Source organism: Esox lucius, chromosome 19 (assembly GCF_011004845.1).
Source record: "Esox lucius isolate fEsoLuc1 chromosome 19, fEsoLuc1.pri, whole genome shotgun sequence".
Taxonomy (NCBI): domain Eukaryota; kingdom Metazoa; phylum Chordata; class Actinopteri; order Esociformes; family Esocidae; genus Esox; species Esox lucius.
Window position 1 is genome coordinate 8,468,402 of NC_047587.1, and position 16,744 is coordinate 8,485,145.

The 16,744-nt window shown below is 39.3% G+C and overlaps 2 protein-coding genes and 1 long non-coding RNA gene across 3 annotated transcripts; 2 read left to right on the top strand and 1 right to left on the bottom strand.

Annotated features, from left to right (window-relative positions):
- The first annotated feature begins 5,642 nt into the window (after nt 1-5,642).
- LOC105018266 lies at nt 5,643-10,061 on the top strand. The gene is made up of 4 exons (XR_004574769.1): nt 5,643-5,731; nt 6,155-6,331; nt 8,669-8,752; nt 9,981-10,061. It is a non-coding gene; the product is annotated as an uncharacterized LOC105018266 (long non-coding RNA).
- Nucleotides 10,062-10,280: 219 nt separating this feature from the next.
- LOC117592745 lies at nt 10,281-11,121 on the top strand. Its single transcript, XM_034288073.1, has 2 exons — nt 10,281-10,947; nt 11,031-11,121. Exons 1-2 carry the CDS (start codon nt 10,497-10,499, stop codon nt 11,093-11,095), a joined length of 516 nt encoding a protein of 171 aa, XP_034143964.1. The 5' UTR covers nt 10,281-10,496; the 3' UTR covers nt 11,096-11,121.
- A 188-nt stretch (nt 11,122-11,309) lies between these two features.
- On the bottom strand, nt 11,310-15,403 carry zgc:162634 (Trm112 family protein). The gene is made up of 2 exons (XM_010883563.3): nt 15,115-15,403; nt 11,310-11,991 (listed from the first exon to the last, which is right to left on the bottom strand). The coding sequence occupies exon 2, from the start codon at nt 11,763-11,765 to the stop codon at nt 11,553-11,555; it is 213 nt and encodes a 70-aa protein (XP_010881865.1). The 5' UTR covers nt 11,766-11,991; nt 15,115-15,403; the 3' UTR covers nt 11,310-11,552.
- Between the last annotated feature and the right edge of the window lie 1,341 nt (nt 15,404-16,744).

The window sequence follows — 16,744 nt, forward strand, 5'->3', positions numbered from 1 at the left end:
ATATTTTCAGGTGAACTTACTGTAGGTGCATTCTGTTTCCTGCATACATGCACATATTTCAATTTCAAGACACTCCTCCTTTCTTTTATTGTCTTTATATTTTAGGGATTGTCCAATTATTTGGGTAGTGAAAATTGTAGCAATGTAACTATGACCAAATCAATGTCCCGAAGTGAATGCCCTATAAGTAATGGATGATCAGAAACTGAAACACAATATGCACAGTGCACCTGTTTTTGATTTACCATCATCCAGTAAAACAAACTTCACAGGTGGTGGGCGTTTAAAGTTGTTTACATTCCAGCTGACACAGATTGATGGCCGAGGTGACCCGCACGTTAAAGATGTGGCCCTCTTGCTGGTTTCTCGTGATGCTATTATGGACGCCGACAGGCACAGCCTGTTTAGATGACACCCACCAAACAAAATGACCTTTGAACTTAGCATGATGCGATGCAGAACCATGTAGTTCCCATTACCTCATGCTGTCTCAATGCAAGCCAAACTCACTGGTGGTATGCGAGAGCATTGGGATGCATGGGAATTCTACCATGATTGAAGAGAAGGTATTGATTACAACATGGACACAACAATGACAATCAGGTGGGCAGGAAATTCTTATATATAGTTCACTCAAACAGTAAATAAAAGCATAGTATAACTGGTTCTACTCCTTGGTTTCTAGTTGTTGTTATTGACTAAAAATATGCCAGCCTTATTGCAAAGCATAACAGAGATACTCCTCATATGGCTTAGCTAATCTACCCCGATATTAAAAAGTGTAATGTTCTGTGTATACGCATATAATAAGAATTATAATAATAAGAAAAATGCTAAAATTAACTTGATGATAACTCATCATCAATAAACACTAGTGACCCAGTAACATTGGAAGCCATGCATGTCCATGCCATCACACTGCCTCCACCGTGTTTTACAGATGATGTGGTATGCTTCGGAGCAGGAGATTCTGATTATTCTGGAACAGGTTGATCTTAATTTCATCTGTCCAAAGAATGCTGTTCCAGAACTGGGCTGGCTTTTTCAGATGTTTTTGGCAAAGTCTAATCTGGGCTTTCTATTATTGAGACTTATGAATGGTTTGCACCTTGTCGTGAACCCTTCTCTTTATGGTAGACTGGGACAATGATATGGAGAGTGTTCTTCACTTGGCTGGATGTTGTGAAGGGGTTTTTCTTTACCATGGAAAGGATCCTACGATCACCCACCACTGTTGTCTTCCATGGATGTCCAGGCCTTTTTGTGTGGCAGAGCTCACCAGTGCGTTAATTTTTCTCAGAATGTACCAAACTGTTGATTTGGTCACTCATAATATTCCTACTCTGATGGATTATTTTTTGCAGCCTAAGGATGGCCTGTTTCACTTGCATTGAGAGCTCCTTTGACTCCTTTGACCATGTTGTGGGTTCACAGCAACATCTTCCAAATGTGATTGTCACACCTGGAATCAACTCCAGACTCTAGCCCACACCTGTCCATGAAACAGTTTTTGAGTCAAATGTCCAATTACTTTTGGTCCCATGAAAAATACATATTAGAGCAGTAATTCCTAAACCCTTCCTCCAATTTGAATGGGAACACTCTCAAATTAAAGCAGAGAGACTGCACTTTAAGGAACCATATTTATTATTTAACTGTAACTTTAATATATTTAACTGTAACAGCCAAAATAACAAAACTTGTGTCCGTGTCCAATTATTTCTGGACCAAACTGTATATTAGTATAGCCTACCTTGAGGATTTGTAGTCCAAAGGTGAAACTTACCAAGAGAACCTTTCAACTTGAGTGCAGTCACTAATCTCCGACACTAAAGACACCACTTTACTATGGCTCTAGTTAAGGGATTACCTTTTTCCTCCTGAAGTGTCCGAGTGTGTTCCTAACCTCCAGAAGCAATGCAATGTGATGGGCTTCAGCGTAAGATGTGCTAAGCTATCATCGACAATGCTGATGGTCTGCGTTCCCTTCTCAGATACTGTGCTTCTAGTACTCTAGCCTGCTAGTGCTTTAAACAACATGAAACAGAACCAGGTATGCTGTACAAAAGGTATGTTGTTTTGTACAGCGGCCTGTGGATTATTTTACCCACTGAAGGATTATATAGGAATTTCATCTTCATTTTTGCTCTGACCTACACTGTCAACAGTGGGTAAATCTGTGGTTTAATAGATCATCATTAGATGTATGATGCTAAACATGTGGTTGGCTGTGGAAGGATCTGACATTACACCTATTTTCTGCTGCCTTTCAGTCACATGCAAACCAAGTTCTCAAGAGGACATTCCGGAAAAGAACCAAAGCAAAATCTCAATGACATAAAACCATAGACTAGATGAGACTAATACATGATCTGAACCTGATAGCACAAAGGGCAGAGTCTATTTTCAGAGACAATATTCTCAGTTGCCCCTGATCACCCTAGCTTTAACTGACATCATCAAGGTCTCAGACAATAGAGAGAAACCTTTTACAACAATAAAAAAGAGAAAGGAGTCCCAATTATTGAAAGCAAAGCATTCCCCTCTCAGTCTGTGAATAGTAAGCACAGTAGGGCCAGAAGGAGACTGACGCTATGTTATGAGACAGGAAGGGAGCTATACTGATGAATCATCAGGGGCTGAATGGGTAAGAAAAGGTTACATCTCTATTCACCACCATCCTGGCGAACCCTGAAAAGAAAACGGAATGTCTGATTAGGTGCCCTGTACAGTAAGCACTGAGCGTGTTGATCTTGATATTTCATTAAGTTATTCTGAAATCTGCATTTAGAAATGGATTTGTTAATTGAGGAAACATAATGTTATCTATATTCGTACCATGTACTTTTTACAGTGCTGTATCAAAAGCTTTCATAAAATAAACACAAATTGCTTGAGGGCCCTTCCGCCGAATTGGTGCCTTTTCCATCCCCAGGCCATTACATGCATAAATAAGCATGAAAAGTATCTTTTTAATACATTAAATTATCAAGCAAAGTGTCCTGCACTTTGTCCTAATTGCAATTTGATGATAAATCATGTAAAATCTTAACAAAAACTACCTAGAACACTGAAAGAAATTGATTCTAGCCCGTCCTCATTCTCTAACACTACACTTCACCATGGAATATAATTATAAGAATCCTTCAGAGATATTTTTTTTGGTATTATTGTGTGACTCTATTTCCAATTTAGACAGAAAAAAACGTTTCTCATCAGAAATGCATAATATGTTATCTTAAATAAAAAAGGGTAATGTCCCCAGGTTTTCTATTACCCTGGCACATTCCACCTTAGAATTTTTTTTGGACATTCCACAAGTCACATTAGCAACAGGAAGAAGCATCATTTGAGTCTCCTGAAGGCCATGGGAAGACCGAAAGTTTGTTCTAACACTTTTTTTGTATTTTATTATCATATTGTAAGTATAACTTAGAATGTCAATCTCAATGTTCAGTCCTGTTACCTAAATTATTTCTGAGATGTTATTATATAATTTTAAAGATAATTTTGGTAAACCACTTGAAGGTGCTAAGTGTTCTCATGATATTATCATTGTTGCCACGTGGCTACATTTCAAGTATTTGTGAATGTTATGCTAAAAACTCAGTCCTGATGCTTTCTGTCCTGTTGCTCATATGAAGAGTAATGGCTGAATAAAAGTAACAGGAGTGAGAAGTTTGAATGACATAGCCATTTTAAATGTGTCTGGTATATACACAACTGTTCAAAAGTTTGGGGTCACTTAGATATGTCCTTGCTTTCAAACGAAAAGCATTTTTGTTGTCCATTAAAATAACATCAAATTGATCAGATATACAGTGTAGACACTGTTAATGTTGTAAATGAATATTATTGCTGGAAACGGCAGATCTTTTGGGGAATATCTACATAGGCGTACAGAGGCCCATTATCAGCAACCATCAGTCCTGTGTTCCAATGGCACGTTGTTTGCTTATTGTTTATAATTTTAAAATGCTAATCGATCATTAGAAAACCCTTTATCAATTATGTTAGCACAGATGAAAACTGTTGTGCTGATTAATGATGCAATAAAACTGTCCTTCTTTAGAGTAGTTGAGTATCTCAAACATCAATTTCAAAAAGTATAAAGTATTTTTATTTGTCAGATGCACTGAATAAAATAGCGTAATTCTGGACAGTGAAATTCTTGTGACATGGCACACGACATCTACACAGCACAAATAATAGCAAAAATATACATTACAATAGAAACTAGCAGCAATTCCAGAGAATGTAGAAATGGAAATATGGACAGTATGAAAAATATTTTTTTATATTATAAATACAAGTGCAGTGGTGCCTATAAATGGATACATTAACATGTGCTAATGTACATAGAAACTGACCAGAGCATATGAAGTGTTCATGTGATCAATAGAACAATGTTGCTAGTTTAGAAATCTTATGGCCTGGGGGAAAGATTTTTGTGAGTCTGGAAGTAGGTGCCCTGATGCTCTGGTAACATCTACCAAACGGCAGCAGTGTGAACAGACCATTGCCTGTGTAGCTGTAGTGTTTCATGATGTTCCATGCTTTTCTAAAGCACGGTGTATGGTAGATGCCCCGCACAGAAGGGAAATGGCAGCTGATTAAGTGCTCCGCTGACATGCAATCAGCAGTGAAGAAGCTGCCGTACCAGGCAGTAATGCAGCCTGAGATGAAGCTCTCAATGGTGCACCTGTAAAAGTTGGTGAGAGTTTTTGCAGACATGCCAAACTTCTTGAGCCTCCTCAGGAAGTATAGGCGCTTTTGTGCAGTTTTTACCACCGCTGCTTGCCTGGACCAGGTGAGGTCATCTTTGATGAACACACCGAGGAACTCTCCACTTCAGCTCCATTAATGTGCTCCATCAATGTGTATGCGCTTCCTTAGCCTTGCATTGAGAGAGTAGTTGATGTCCTGGCACTATATTGCCAAGTCAATTACCTCCTCTCTGTATTCGGTCTTCATTAAATAGACCTTTCAAAACACCAGTCACAATATCAACAGTACAGAGGCAACTGTGGAATGCTTGTCTTCTAGGCAGAGTTACCAAGGAAAAGACATATCCCAGAATGGCCAATAAAAAGCAAAGATTAAGATTATTAAGTTGTTAAGGTATACAATGACCTCTGTTTTATCTTTGTTTATTTAAACGGAGTTGTGTGACATCCAGTTATTCTCACACACACAAGCACTCATTCCTGTTACTTGGTGCTCATTCCTGTTACCCAATGTTCATTCCAGTTACTTAATAGTTAAAAAAAAAAAAAAAGATAAACAACTTATGTTTCATTTATGTTTGGTCCATCATTTAAACAATTGTATGATAAATCACATAAAAACATTTTGAAAATATTGAGGTTGGGCTCTCCCTTAAAATAAAAACGGCTTGGTTTTTAAGAGAACACTTAAAATAACACTTAAAATAAAACACTTAAAATAAAAGTTTGATACTTAACACCTAACAAGTCATTTTATTTGGCAGTCTTTAGCACTTGCATAAATCATTTAGCATAAATCATTTAGCATAAATCGTACTTGCATTGAGACTTAGGTGAATTACCAAGTAAACCAACTTTGTAGGTGCAGTTCAGAGTCGTGGGAAGACGAAGTTTAAAAGGTGTCACGAGATCAGCCAGTGACAGATCTCGTGGTGCTCCCCCTTGGATGTTTCTGGCGGGAGTCTGTAAAGTATCGGAGCAGGGCCGTAGGATGATTTGAGAAGGTAATACATACCCATATTATTAATATCATTCATGATATTAGTGTCCTATATTTAAATCTGTTTTCATACATGTTAGCTTACGAGGTCACTAACATCAAGCCTGTAGAACATAGCAAATATTGTCAGGGCCGAGGAAAACCTGTGCCTGTGGCAAAGCAGAATAGGCCATACGTACCTTTTTTAAGACGTCAAGTCGTAGCCGTCCCACTTTTTTATTTCCTTTAATAATAAATATCGACCTAAAACGTTAAGAAATGGGTAATCACCTTCCTTATGGTTTTATAGAGATTCGCCTAGGCTCGCGCACACATTTTTTGTGCATCACGACCAGTAAGCTTCACGGACATTGCGGGTTGGGTGGGACAGGCACAAAGCAAAGTGTCATTTTCTCTAATAACTTGTAATTTTCTGTCTAATTTCCAGTGGCCGTTGCCCTGGCGTGTCTTGCGTCGTCTCTCCTGTGTATTACCCGAAAGGCACACATCCAAGCCTTAGCTTTCCACTCAACTCACAGATCCTGCACCAGAGCCAAGCGCAGTAGGCTAGTCAAGACTAAGTTGCTAGACTGACCCCCAAAGTCAGGCCGTCCAAAAAAAAAAGGTACCTAGCTAGTTGTTACCCTGGTTTGTATTGCTATTTTTGGGGGGATAAAAGAAGTATCTTGATTAATAATTCGTCTTGGTCAAGTAAGCTGTTTCAGCACATTCATGTATGATTGATGACCACAACGAAAACAAAAAACTGCAAGCTCTAGGCTACAGGTCGAATAGGCCAACAGAAAGGCCTATAAAATCCACGACTGTTACAAATGCAATTTTGTTAACATGCTTTACCAGTGTGACTCCGGGATTGTGGTGAGTAATGGACACCTAGGATCCAAACAGTATTACAACAATTAGATACTATTATTAGGGGTTATATAATTGGCGTACTAATATATATTATAAACTGGTTGGTTCTAATCCATAATGATGATTGGCTGATGTGCTGTAACCAGTTTGTAATAGCCATAAGGCATCTCTGGGGTTTGTGGTACATTGGCCATGTAGCACACCTCCTGTGCCTCATTGCTTAAATATTGTGATTATGACAGATTTTCCTCCCTCACAAACACCATTCTGGGACCTGTTTTAACACCTCTGCCAGGTCCTGCCGTTTACTAAGAACCTATTCGCATTACGAGATTTTCATTGAGGTTTGCAATGTGTACCACAGTCTGGTGCAGCGGTCTAAGCTCCCGACCACCCATGACCCTGGCCTTGGGATTTCCCACCCCCGGTTCAGCCTACTCTCTGTGCCCTTTCTCCCTGACTCCATCCACATACCAGTCTTCCTAGCCTCTCCTTCCCTACTGTTTAATCAATAAAACCACCCCAAAATATATGTACAGGCGGGTGACAAATTAAAGGGAAAACTGGAATAAAGTAGAGGAACTTAACAAATTCAGATTCTTCCGTACAGGTGTACTGCATGATAAACTTTAACAACTGACATCCTACCATGCTCTGTGGCAATTTACATCATATTATGCAACTGACATCCTTTCATGTTGAATCAAGATGGCAAGAGGAAAGGATCTAGGTGGCTTTGAAAGAAGGTTGATTATTGGGTCTCTTCCATGATAACTATGCCCCCATCTCCAGGGCGTGAGGGATCAGTGAGTGATTTGATAAGTATGAAAATAATGTGAATCGTGTGGTATGGCCTTCAGTCACCAGATCTCAACCCAGTTGAACACCTATGGGAGATTTTGGGCCCACATGTTAGACAGCGGTCTCCACCACCATCATCAAAACACCAAATGAGGGAATATATTTTGGAAGAAGTGGGGAGTAACGCCTCCGATTGGGGAGGAACACCACTACAACTTCTTACACCAAATGCCGTGTGAAGTTGGTTAACATGCTTCGGTATACAGCCTCCTCTTGATATTTCAGATCATGCATTACAAATCGCTATTTTGCTTTGCTGTCTTAAACTGGCACTAGGTCTACGCAGGCAATATTTCTGTTCAACCAAGCATATAATAGACCATAAAGCAGCATGACACTTCATTATCGTGTCAGTTCTTTCACATCATTAAGAAATGAACTAGCAAATCGGAAGCTTATTCAGATTAAAACGCACAATTACTCTGACATTTCTGCCATTTTCAAGCAATCAGACTTTTTTTTCAATAATCTTTTTCCCCCCTATAATTGTCTAATACCAATTGCAGGCTGATCATATCAGTGCATCACTTTTGCAACCGTTATTCTTACCAGTTGCAAAAATAGTTATTCTTGCACAGATATTCTGTAAACCTAATAACAGAATCGAACTGTTGGGATGAATTTCCCCATGGCTCCATCAAAGTAGATTTGCCCTCCTTTCTTGCTTCTTCATTTTCTTGACGTTTTCATGACTCATATATAATGACTACCCAATATAATAAAATCTGATATGTCAAGAAAAATTTGAAACCACATTCATATGTGGTACTAAATCGGATATAAATCTGGTATCAGACTACATGACTTAGGCTATGTCTGAGAGGTCATATCCGATAGATTTTTACCAAAGGGCTCCATGAAAAGCAAACAATGACACTTCATTTGTCATTCATCCTTGTTCATCATAGTACCAGTGTTTCCTCATCAGGTGCACATGCATCACTGTCTCCTCCCATGCCATGCAATGGGAGCAAACAGTGATTTAAAGTAAAACGCTCCTTACTTTACAACAATCTGTTTGTACATGACCTTCCACAGATGTAAACCCACCCCACGCCATCTTTCAGTGTTGTCCCGCACATGTCCTACATAGACCTGACTAATACATTGTCAAACCATTAGGCAACTATTTTTCAGTGTCATTAATTAGTTGTTGAAGCTAGATAAGTGTCACCAAGATGAACCTTGGTCACAGGTGCTCTTCAATGTGTTTATTCGCCTACAGGTGCTGGGATTCATTGTTTCGAGAAGGAATACGGCGTCCTGTTCACTAACACTGGAGGAACAAAAGGCATGTTTTGAATCTGTGGTGAGACACTAAATTAGATCATTTCTATATTTAGGTTAATGAGAATTCTCATTATACTGTCGTGTCGAAAGGTAATGGCCCCCTTGCCCTTTCCTAAAGAAAAGTTCTGAAATGGAAAAAATCTTTTGGTGTCCACATATGTATTGCTTGTGTACAGTTGAACGAATCCCCCAAATCAGAAACAAATACAAAATCTTAGATTGGACATTACAATATCATTGGCACCTTCTAGAAGTAGTTACAAATAATTACTTTTCAAGAAGGTAGTTCTCTTTTGGTGAGTTGCTGGTGCCTGTAATATGAAAATCACTAATTTGTTTGAGTTGAGAAAGGGAAGGATTAACTCTTTGTGTCACTGTGTGTACCACAATGAGCATAGATGAAAGAAAAAGCAGGGAATTGTTTGAGAAGGTCAGGCACAAGATTATCTCAACAATCTCAAGGCTGACTACAAATTGAACTCCAAAAGTGTTGATGTTCCTGTATGTAATATTAGCAAGACGTTTAAGGCCCCTGGCCACATTAGCCAACCTCCCTCGACAGGAGAGATGGAAGATTGCAGCCAAGGATTGTTTGAATGGTGGAGAAAGCAACTTGAGCAACTGCCACACAGATTCAGACTGAAATGCAGAAACAATGTACTACAGTTATAACTCGGAACGTCAATTACTATCTCAGTGAAAAGGGGTTGCATGAAAGGAAACCCAGGGGACCTCACCGCAGAGAAATAAGAAACTAAGCAATTTGCCAAAACACACCAGAACAACTGCGGACAGAAAATATCAGATTTCTTGGTAAAGAACACCATTCCTATGTACATAAAAACCAAAATGAAGCCTTCAAAGAACAATTTACCTACCTGAAATGGCCAGCCATTACCCCAGAACTAAATCAAATTGAAAACATGTGGAAAGATCTCAAAATAGCAGTTGGCAGAAGGCCTTCAAACCAGGGCTGTGGCTAACAAATATTGAGTATATGGTGTCAGTCCCTTTTCTGATTTAAAACAATATTCAGCAATAACAAAGGTTCTGAAACATCTTATTTTTTACAGACAATGCAAAGAAAGTGCAAGGGGGCCAATACTTCTGGCCATGATTGTAAATACCCTAACATTTTGTAAGGGCCTTCCAAAGACTGCATTTGTGTTAATATTATACCTAATAGAAAAACAAATATTTCTCTTTATGTATAGAAACATAATCATTTCAAAACATTCTCTTTTCAGAGGGAGATGGCGGAAAGAGCAAAAACAGAGCATGCAGAATCTCACCTATTTTGTGATATACCCAAGAGAGACAAAAAAAAAAAGAAATCAAAGAAAAACAAACATAAAAGAAATGACAACATCCACAGGACAGAGGTGAAAAAGGATGTGATCGAAGACAAAAATAAACCCAAAAAGTACAAAGGGAAGACAAAAAAGAAAAAGGCGACAGATTGCTTTCTTAACTCAGATATCGAAATTTTCCCCCAGTCCTCTATACAGCAAAAACCTGCTGTTGGATATTGCTTTCAGAAACAGGACCATGTGCCACTGGTTAGTGACTCGGTGAAAGTGCCCAAGAAAGCAAGTCATAAGAAAAAGAAAGTTGAATTTGATTTATTCCCCGATTTCATTCCAGCAAAACGTCCAAAAGAGTATTACACCTCAACAACCAAACACAAAGCGAAAGACCGATGTCCCTGGGAAAGCCCCAAAAGTGGCAATCACATAAGCTTTTCTGGGACTCATCCACAAGGAATGGGAGAAGAAAACGGAACAGGGCACCGAGAGGACAACACTCAAAGTGATGCTGAAGATACCAACAGTGAGGACCTTTTCTTAACTCAGAGGAAATTCAGAGTACTGCCACCTTCTGATCACTCCAGCAGTGGAGGCAATAGTGAAGCCAATGCCACAACAGCGTCCAGATACACCAGTTCACCTCTACAGCCAAAAGAGGGGCCACTGTTCTCAAAATCTAAATCCGAGGAAGGCACTCAAACAGAGAACTTCTTTACCTCAGAGATCTCCACATTCCTAAGGTTTCACCAGTTGTCTGGAGTTGCAGAGTGCTCAGAGCAACCTACCGACCTAAGTCTACCTAGCAGGATGAGAGCTGAGCATAGCATGCATTCCCTACCCTCTTCTACACAGGTCAAAGATGAGGGAACCAGCCCCCCACTAGGCCAGAAGTCAACCGACACATCCAGTGAGGAAAATGACCAGTTTGTGCAGTGCAAAAGTCAGGTTAAGGCTGTTCAAATGAGACTGAATGAATCTTTTTTCTTCAAGATGAAAGGCGATGGACAGTACCCAAGACCTCAGTCTCCCTTGATGAAGATAACACAGTCCCTTAACGGGAAGAAGATGAAAAAGTAAGACCTGGTCAAAATAATCTATTCCAAACCGGTTTAATTCATTATAGTCCTTCACAAGGATATATTTGCTTGTTGATGAAATGTTCTTGTGCCACGATCACACAAGTCACAACTAGGAAACTTAGTCAATTCCGACTTTCTAGTTAGTTAAATGTGGCAATTGATTAGTTCCCAGTCATAAGGGACATGTCATTGGTCATACATTTAATAGGTTAATCTTATGTTTATGGGTTAATCAACATTCTGGTTCAAGTTTCATTAAAACACATTCAATTAACATTTATGACTGTACATTATATCTGGAAAAAATGTACTTGTAAGTCATCAAATAAAGTTTTTGGTACATCATTGGCTGTGGTAACACATCGTTGACTTCAAAACATTTATTATTATTTTTACATGATTTAGCTTTAGCATAATTCATTCATATAGTACCCTAATTGTGCCTGAACAGCTTGATTCCTATCCACTTCCATAGATGGAAAAATACATATACGGGGATAGTGATTGGTAACAGAAGACTGTAGAAACACACGTTGCTGGTGCTAGTGCATCCTTGAGGGAAGTTCTCATCCACAGCTGCAGAATAGAGAAGTCCAAATAGGGAGACTATGGGAACCAGTATGGTAAGAGTAGATAAGGAAAACATATTGACTACAGTACTCCCTAAATACAATGTTTATACAGTGTTGAAGGTCAAGATCTTGAGACTTCGTGTCAATGGGCTTTATGCCTGTTGTGCTGGTTCCACTGGTGCTTCGGGATCCCTCTGAATCAATCTTGCATCTGTAGGAATCATGTTGGGAATCCCATTAATAACCGGGTACGCGATGCCAAGCTCCTCGTTAATGAGTTCATTGGTCTTTTCCTCGTACCTGGATCAGGGACAGAAGACGGCAGTGAGCAGTAGCCCCTAGGTAGCTTTGTGCACAACTAAGGAATTGTGTCCTAATATACTATGATCAGATATTATTTTTACTTTTCTACATACTTATTTGCACATTGTTATATATAGCTACAGTAGGTTGAGACTAAACCAAAACATACTCTTAAGGTAGACAGCGGCCGACAAAAAAGATTTAACGGACCACAGAGATCCGAGAAATAACATATGGATCCGGTGGACATTATAGAGCAGCATGTTTTCCACACTACTGCTTGAAGTGATAGTTCGACCTAGATTCATATTTGGGTAACTGAGTTATTGAAGGCCCATGGAGTCATTTTTTCACAACAAGCCATTATTCACCACAGTCCCAGCCTGGAATTAGCATTATTAGCATAGTCAAAACGAATTAACTGTGCGTCATGAGCAACAAAAGATGCTTTACAAATGGAAACTAAGTAAAACAAGTTATAAAAATGTTGCACCAGCATTTCTGTTTTTTACTGATGAAGCCATTGCCAGAATTTAGTGACTTCAAACTGGCAGTATGCAAACTATTTTCTGTAGCCACAACACACAGGCTTTATTATTCTGAAATTAATTAATCTGTAGTCTCTTAATTCATTGCTTGGGCGAATGCCTCAAAGCACATTAATCCTTCAGTGCCACAGTAGCTAGCTAAGTGAAGATGGCAGCAAATTGCCAAATAAAACCCCATCGACATCTGTGGATGTAGGTCGCATTTGTGGTAAACCTTATCAGTCTTTGAGAAACAAAGACCTTTTCCTAGGTAAATCATTGTTATTGTTACCGGACTATATGCTTTAGAATACATAATAGGTCCGGTAATGGTGAATTATGGGTTTTCTAAAGCAATATGTGGCTCCTGTTGCAATCTCCTGCTAAAATATGTAAGTGTGGTTGAGGTAGAATGAATTTGCGGTTTTGTGATGGAAAAAGCTTATTCTAAATTACAAATGAAAAGAGAGCGTCAGTCTCAGCCCCCAGGTGTACCAAAAGATTTTCACCTAACAAACGAACAAACCACAGTCCCAGCACCATTAACTTGTCCATTTTCAATTTCAATAAATCACAGTGTTGGCCATGCTTGATAAATTTAACTTTTACCATAGACCGTAGAAAGGCAGGCCAAAACATTTCTCAGAACAGCATTTAAGCAGAGAATTTATGGCCTCATTGATTTGATGTTATGAATAGAGCACAGTTCCTCCAAAATACTTCTGATATGTTGCAACCTAGGTAGAAACTTAAAGTTTCTGGAAATGTGTTCTATCTAGTTCGAATATATAGTGAAACCACGCTAAGCCCACTTTCAACAAGCCTGTGAGTGGAATTTTCTGAAAACTAACATCCAATAAAAATCTTGCCACTGAGTCAGCTTTAACCTTTTTAATTGGCCAGACAAATACATTTCCAAACCTCCAAAGAGGCCAGACAAGATTGGAGGTGTGGCCTCTCGAGATTGTCAACAAAAGTGTTCCTCAAATAAGCGGGCAGTGCCAGGTCTAGCCTTTTGGAGGCCCTAAGCCAAATTTAATTTGGGGCCACCTCTCCCTTATCGGTCAGAGGCTCCCTAGCGGTCGGAGGTCCCCTAGCGTTCTAGGGCCCTAAGCGACCGCTTTTGCCTGGAGCCGGCCCTGCAAGCGGGTCTAAAGCTTCGTTCACACCAGACACGGCAATCTTTATGCGTTCCGGCGGAAGTCCATTCATTTCAATAGAAAGCAATCCGCACCGCTGCGTCTAATCTACCGTACTCTGCCAGATTTGGTTGCGGTACGGCAGGTGTGTCGCATGAGTTGAAATTTTCCAACTTGTGCGGTGCTTTTCCGTACGGTATCAGAAACGGAAGTTCATGTACCACCGAAGAAGAGCTAATATGTACCTTTCAATTACGGGTTTATGGGATCGCAAAAATAGATTTGACAGCTCATTAATTATTTGTAATAGCCTACCAGATCAAAGTTTGAAACGCTAAATATTTGAGCGGGACATACCCTAGACCTGATTGGTTAAAACATATTTGAGGGAAAATATATATATACAGCCTGGATGACGTTTTCATTTCATCTACTACAAACAAGGGTGGCTAGACACTAGCAAAATGAGGCTCTCCTCCGTCTTTGCGATACTGGTTATGAAGATGCGGAAGATTGATTGCGTTTTTTGCGTAGATTGATTGCGATGTTTGCGTTAAATTATTTATGCATACACCTGCCGTACCGCATCCCCGAGTGCGGTATTTTAGCTCCAGCAGTGCGGACTGCTTTCTGTTGAAATTAATTGACTTACACCGGAACGCATAACGTTTGCCGTGCCTGGTGTGAACGAGGGTTGAAACTGTTTTAGATTTGCTTTAAGCTTATAATGCAGCTTTTGATGATCGAGATGCAGTTTCAATTCATGAATTTGGACGATGCTAGAAAGACTAATTCCAGGTTGGGACAACGTTGAATAATGGCATGTTGTGAAAAATGAATTCATGGGCGTTCAAGAACCACAGAATAAGCATGATTTACCCCAAATACGAACTTCGAACTGTTCCTTCAAGCCGGTCTACTGAAGGGCCCATGAAATGGGCATCGTTTATAACAAGTAATTCATGTTTAATACAACCACAGCAAAATCAACCAAGCATGCCAGTCTGTGCGTATTCTGCAATACCAGCACGTTCTCTCTACAAAGTGTTGCCCAATTGCGAGCATTAGTTAACCTGACAAACTAGTTTGAAACTTTGAATTCATGTTCGGGTGAGATTTGGAAGTGGGTGGTACTGTTGTGTAGCATCACACATTTTCATAATTTCGTGGTCACTACTAAGCTAGCTACACCCACTCCAGTTGAAAAGTAGATCGTTAACACGGTCTAACGTTTCTATTCTATGCCCAGAGCTACTAGCTGTTTCAAATTACGTTAATCCTACCTGTACTTACATCTAACATGACGCCGATGTTTAACCCTAATTCATTAGCCTTCAAATGCTACGAGGCGTAGTACTGGTAATATTGTGGCTACAACATTGACAGATTTAGCCCCAAGGAGAAACACGATTTCTTTAGAAACGTTAAATTGGTTTTAAATAATAATGTCTCACCTCAACTGCTTTTTGGATAATGGACAAACAAGAAATTCGAGCAATGACGTGTCAAAAGGCCGTGCGTCCTTCACGTCCGTCAAATGCCTGGCAGATACAGGCAGAGGTCCTACAACCCGTAAAAAATTCACATATTTCACAGACGTTTGAATACTCCGTGTTTTGTTAGCTAATCTTATAAAAACATTCTGAAACATGACCGAAATAGCCCGTGGATGAGCCTTTTGGTATTGTTGTGATTGCGACGGAAACCAGCAACACTAAAGTAGGAATACACCAATGTAAATGTGGACACTTTAAGGATGAATTTGCGTTTTGCTTTCAAAATAAAGATCCCACTGTTTGAAAGCGAGGCGAATTGATGACAATTGTATAATCACGAAAAATGTGAAATAGATCGTATAAAAAAAATGTGGAAGGTTGTTATACAAACATTTGCTGATCTCCAATTAGGTGTATATACTTCAATATTCAATTTGGGGCATAACTATATTCCACTCAACAACCTTTACAGTCTTACTCAGTCTCAGCCTCCACTCAGTGACACTGTAAACAACAGAAGAGTGTACAATCATATTAATGCCACACTTTTTATTCTTGGACTCTAAAACCCAGTGTGAAATGAGCCAAAATAAGCATGTTGTAAATTGAGCATACACGGACTGTAAAGACTTATTTATGAGTTACCAGTCTACTCATTGACAATCAAATAGTAGCAGCTCATATTGTGGGAACAGTTTCAGTGTATACATTAAGCTGAATGCTATATTGTGGCTACATTTGCACAGGTTTTTGAAGTCCTGCAATGAAAGCCGTAATGCTATTTGTATACATTATTCACAATTGGCTTCTATGCGTACCATTAAGCAGACTGATACCTTATTTCATTGGTCCATAATCTATAGGTGCGGCTATGGAGTACAATTTTGGGGGCTGACGTGTGAGGTGATTACCATGGTCATGGTCCCACCATAAGATAAACAACATTAATATATATTTATCTTCTTCATAATCATGTTCTGTGAATGTCTCTGCACAGACTGATAACTTATTTCAGTCGATCTAAAATTCATAGATGTCTCTCAGAGCAACATAAGAATGACTCCAATGCAATTCTGAGGCCTTATACACAGTATTATTTGCTAAAAGAACATTTGAATTGTCTTTCGTTGCTACATTCCAACCCGGTTTAGCATGATCTAATAAAAATATGGCATGATTTTTCTTTGTATCTATTTTCATGGCTTTCAACGGAGGGCCTTTATTTTATAGCAAGCCACAATTCCTATTGTGGCTTGCTCACGTAGATGAGCAAGCCACGACAGGAAGAAAACCTGCTGACAAACGTAGTCGGCTTGTCACTAAACCCCGCCTATTACTAAAATGTATCTTCTTAAAATATGATTTTAAACGTAACCTTAACCACAATGTTAACGTCATTCCTTAATTTTATATTAATTAAGACCAACGTATACTATAGAACATTCATTTGTGACTAAAGAATCCAGCGGAGACCATGCAATCTTACTTGTCCGTAACAAGTGCAATCCCCAATATCCACTGGTCTGATTAATGCGTTCTATGTTGTACGACTGATACAGACTATTAGACAATAAGTGTAGTGGAGCCT

Excerpts from the sequence above, each read along its gene's own strand:
- LOC117592745 (XM_034288073.1), top strand. The coding sequence starts at position 10,497 with ATGGGAGAAGAAAACGGAACAGGGCACCGAGAGGACAACACTCAAAGT. Across the intron at positions 10,948-11,030 it reads GAAGTCAACCGACACATCCA|ATGAAAGGCGATGGACAGTA; the intron begins GTGAGGAAAATG and ends TTTTTCTTCAAG.
- zgc:162634 (XM_010883563.3), bottom strand. The coding sequence starts at position 11,765 with ATGTTTTCCTTATCTACTCTTACCATACTGGTTCCCATAGTCTCCCTA.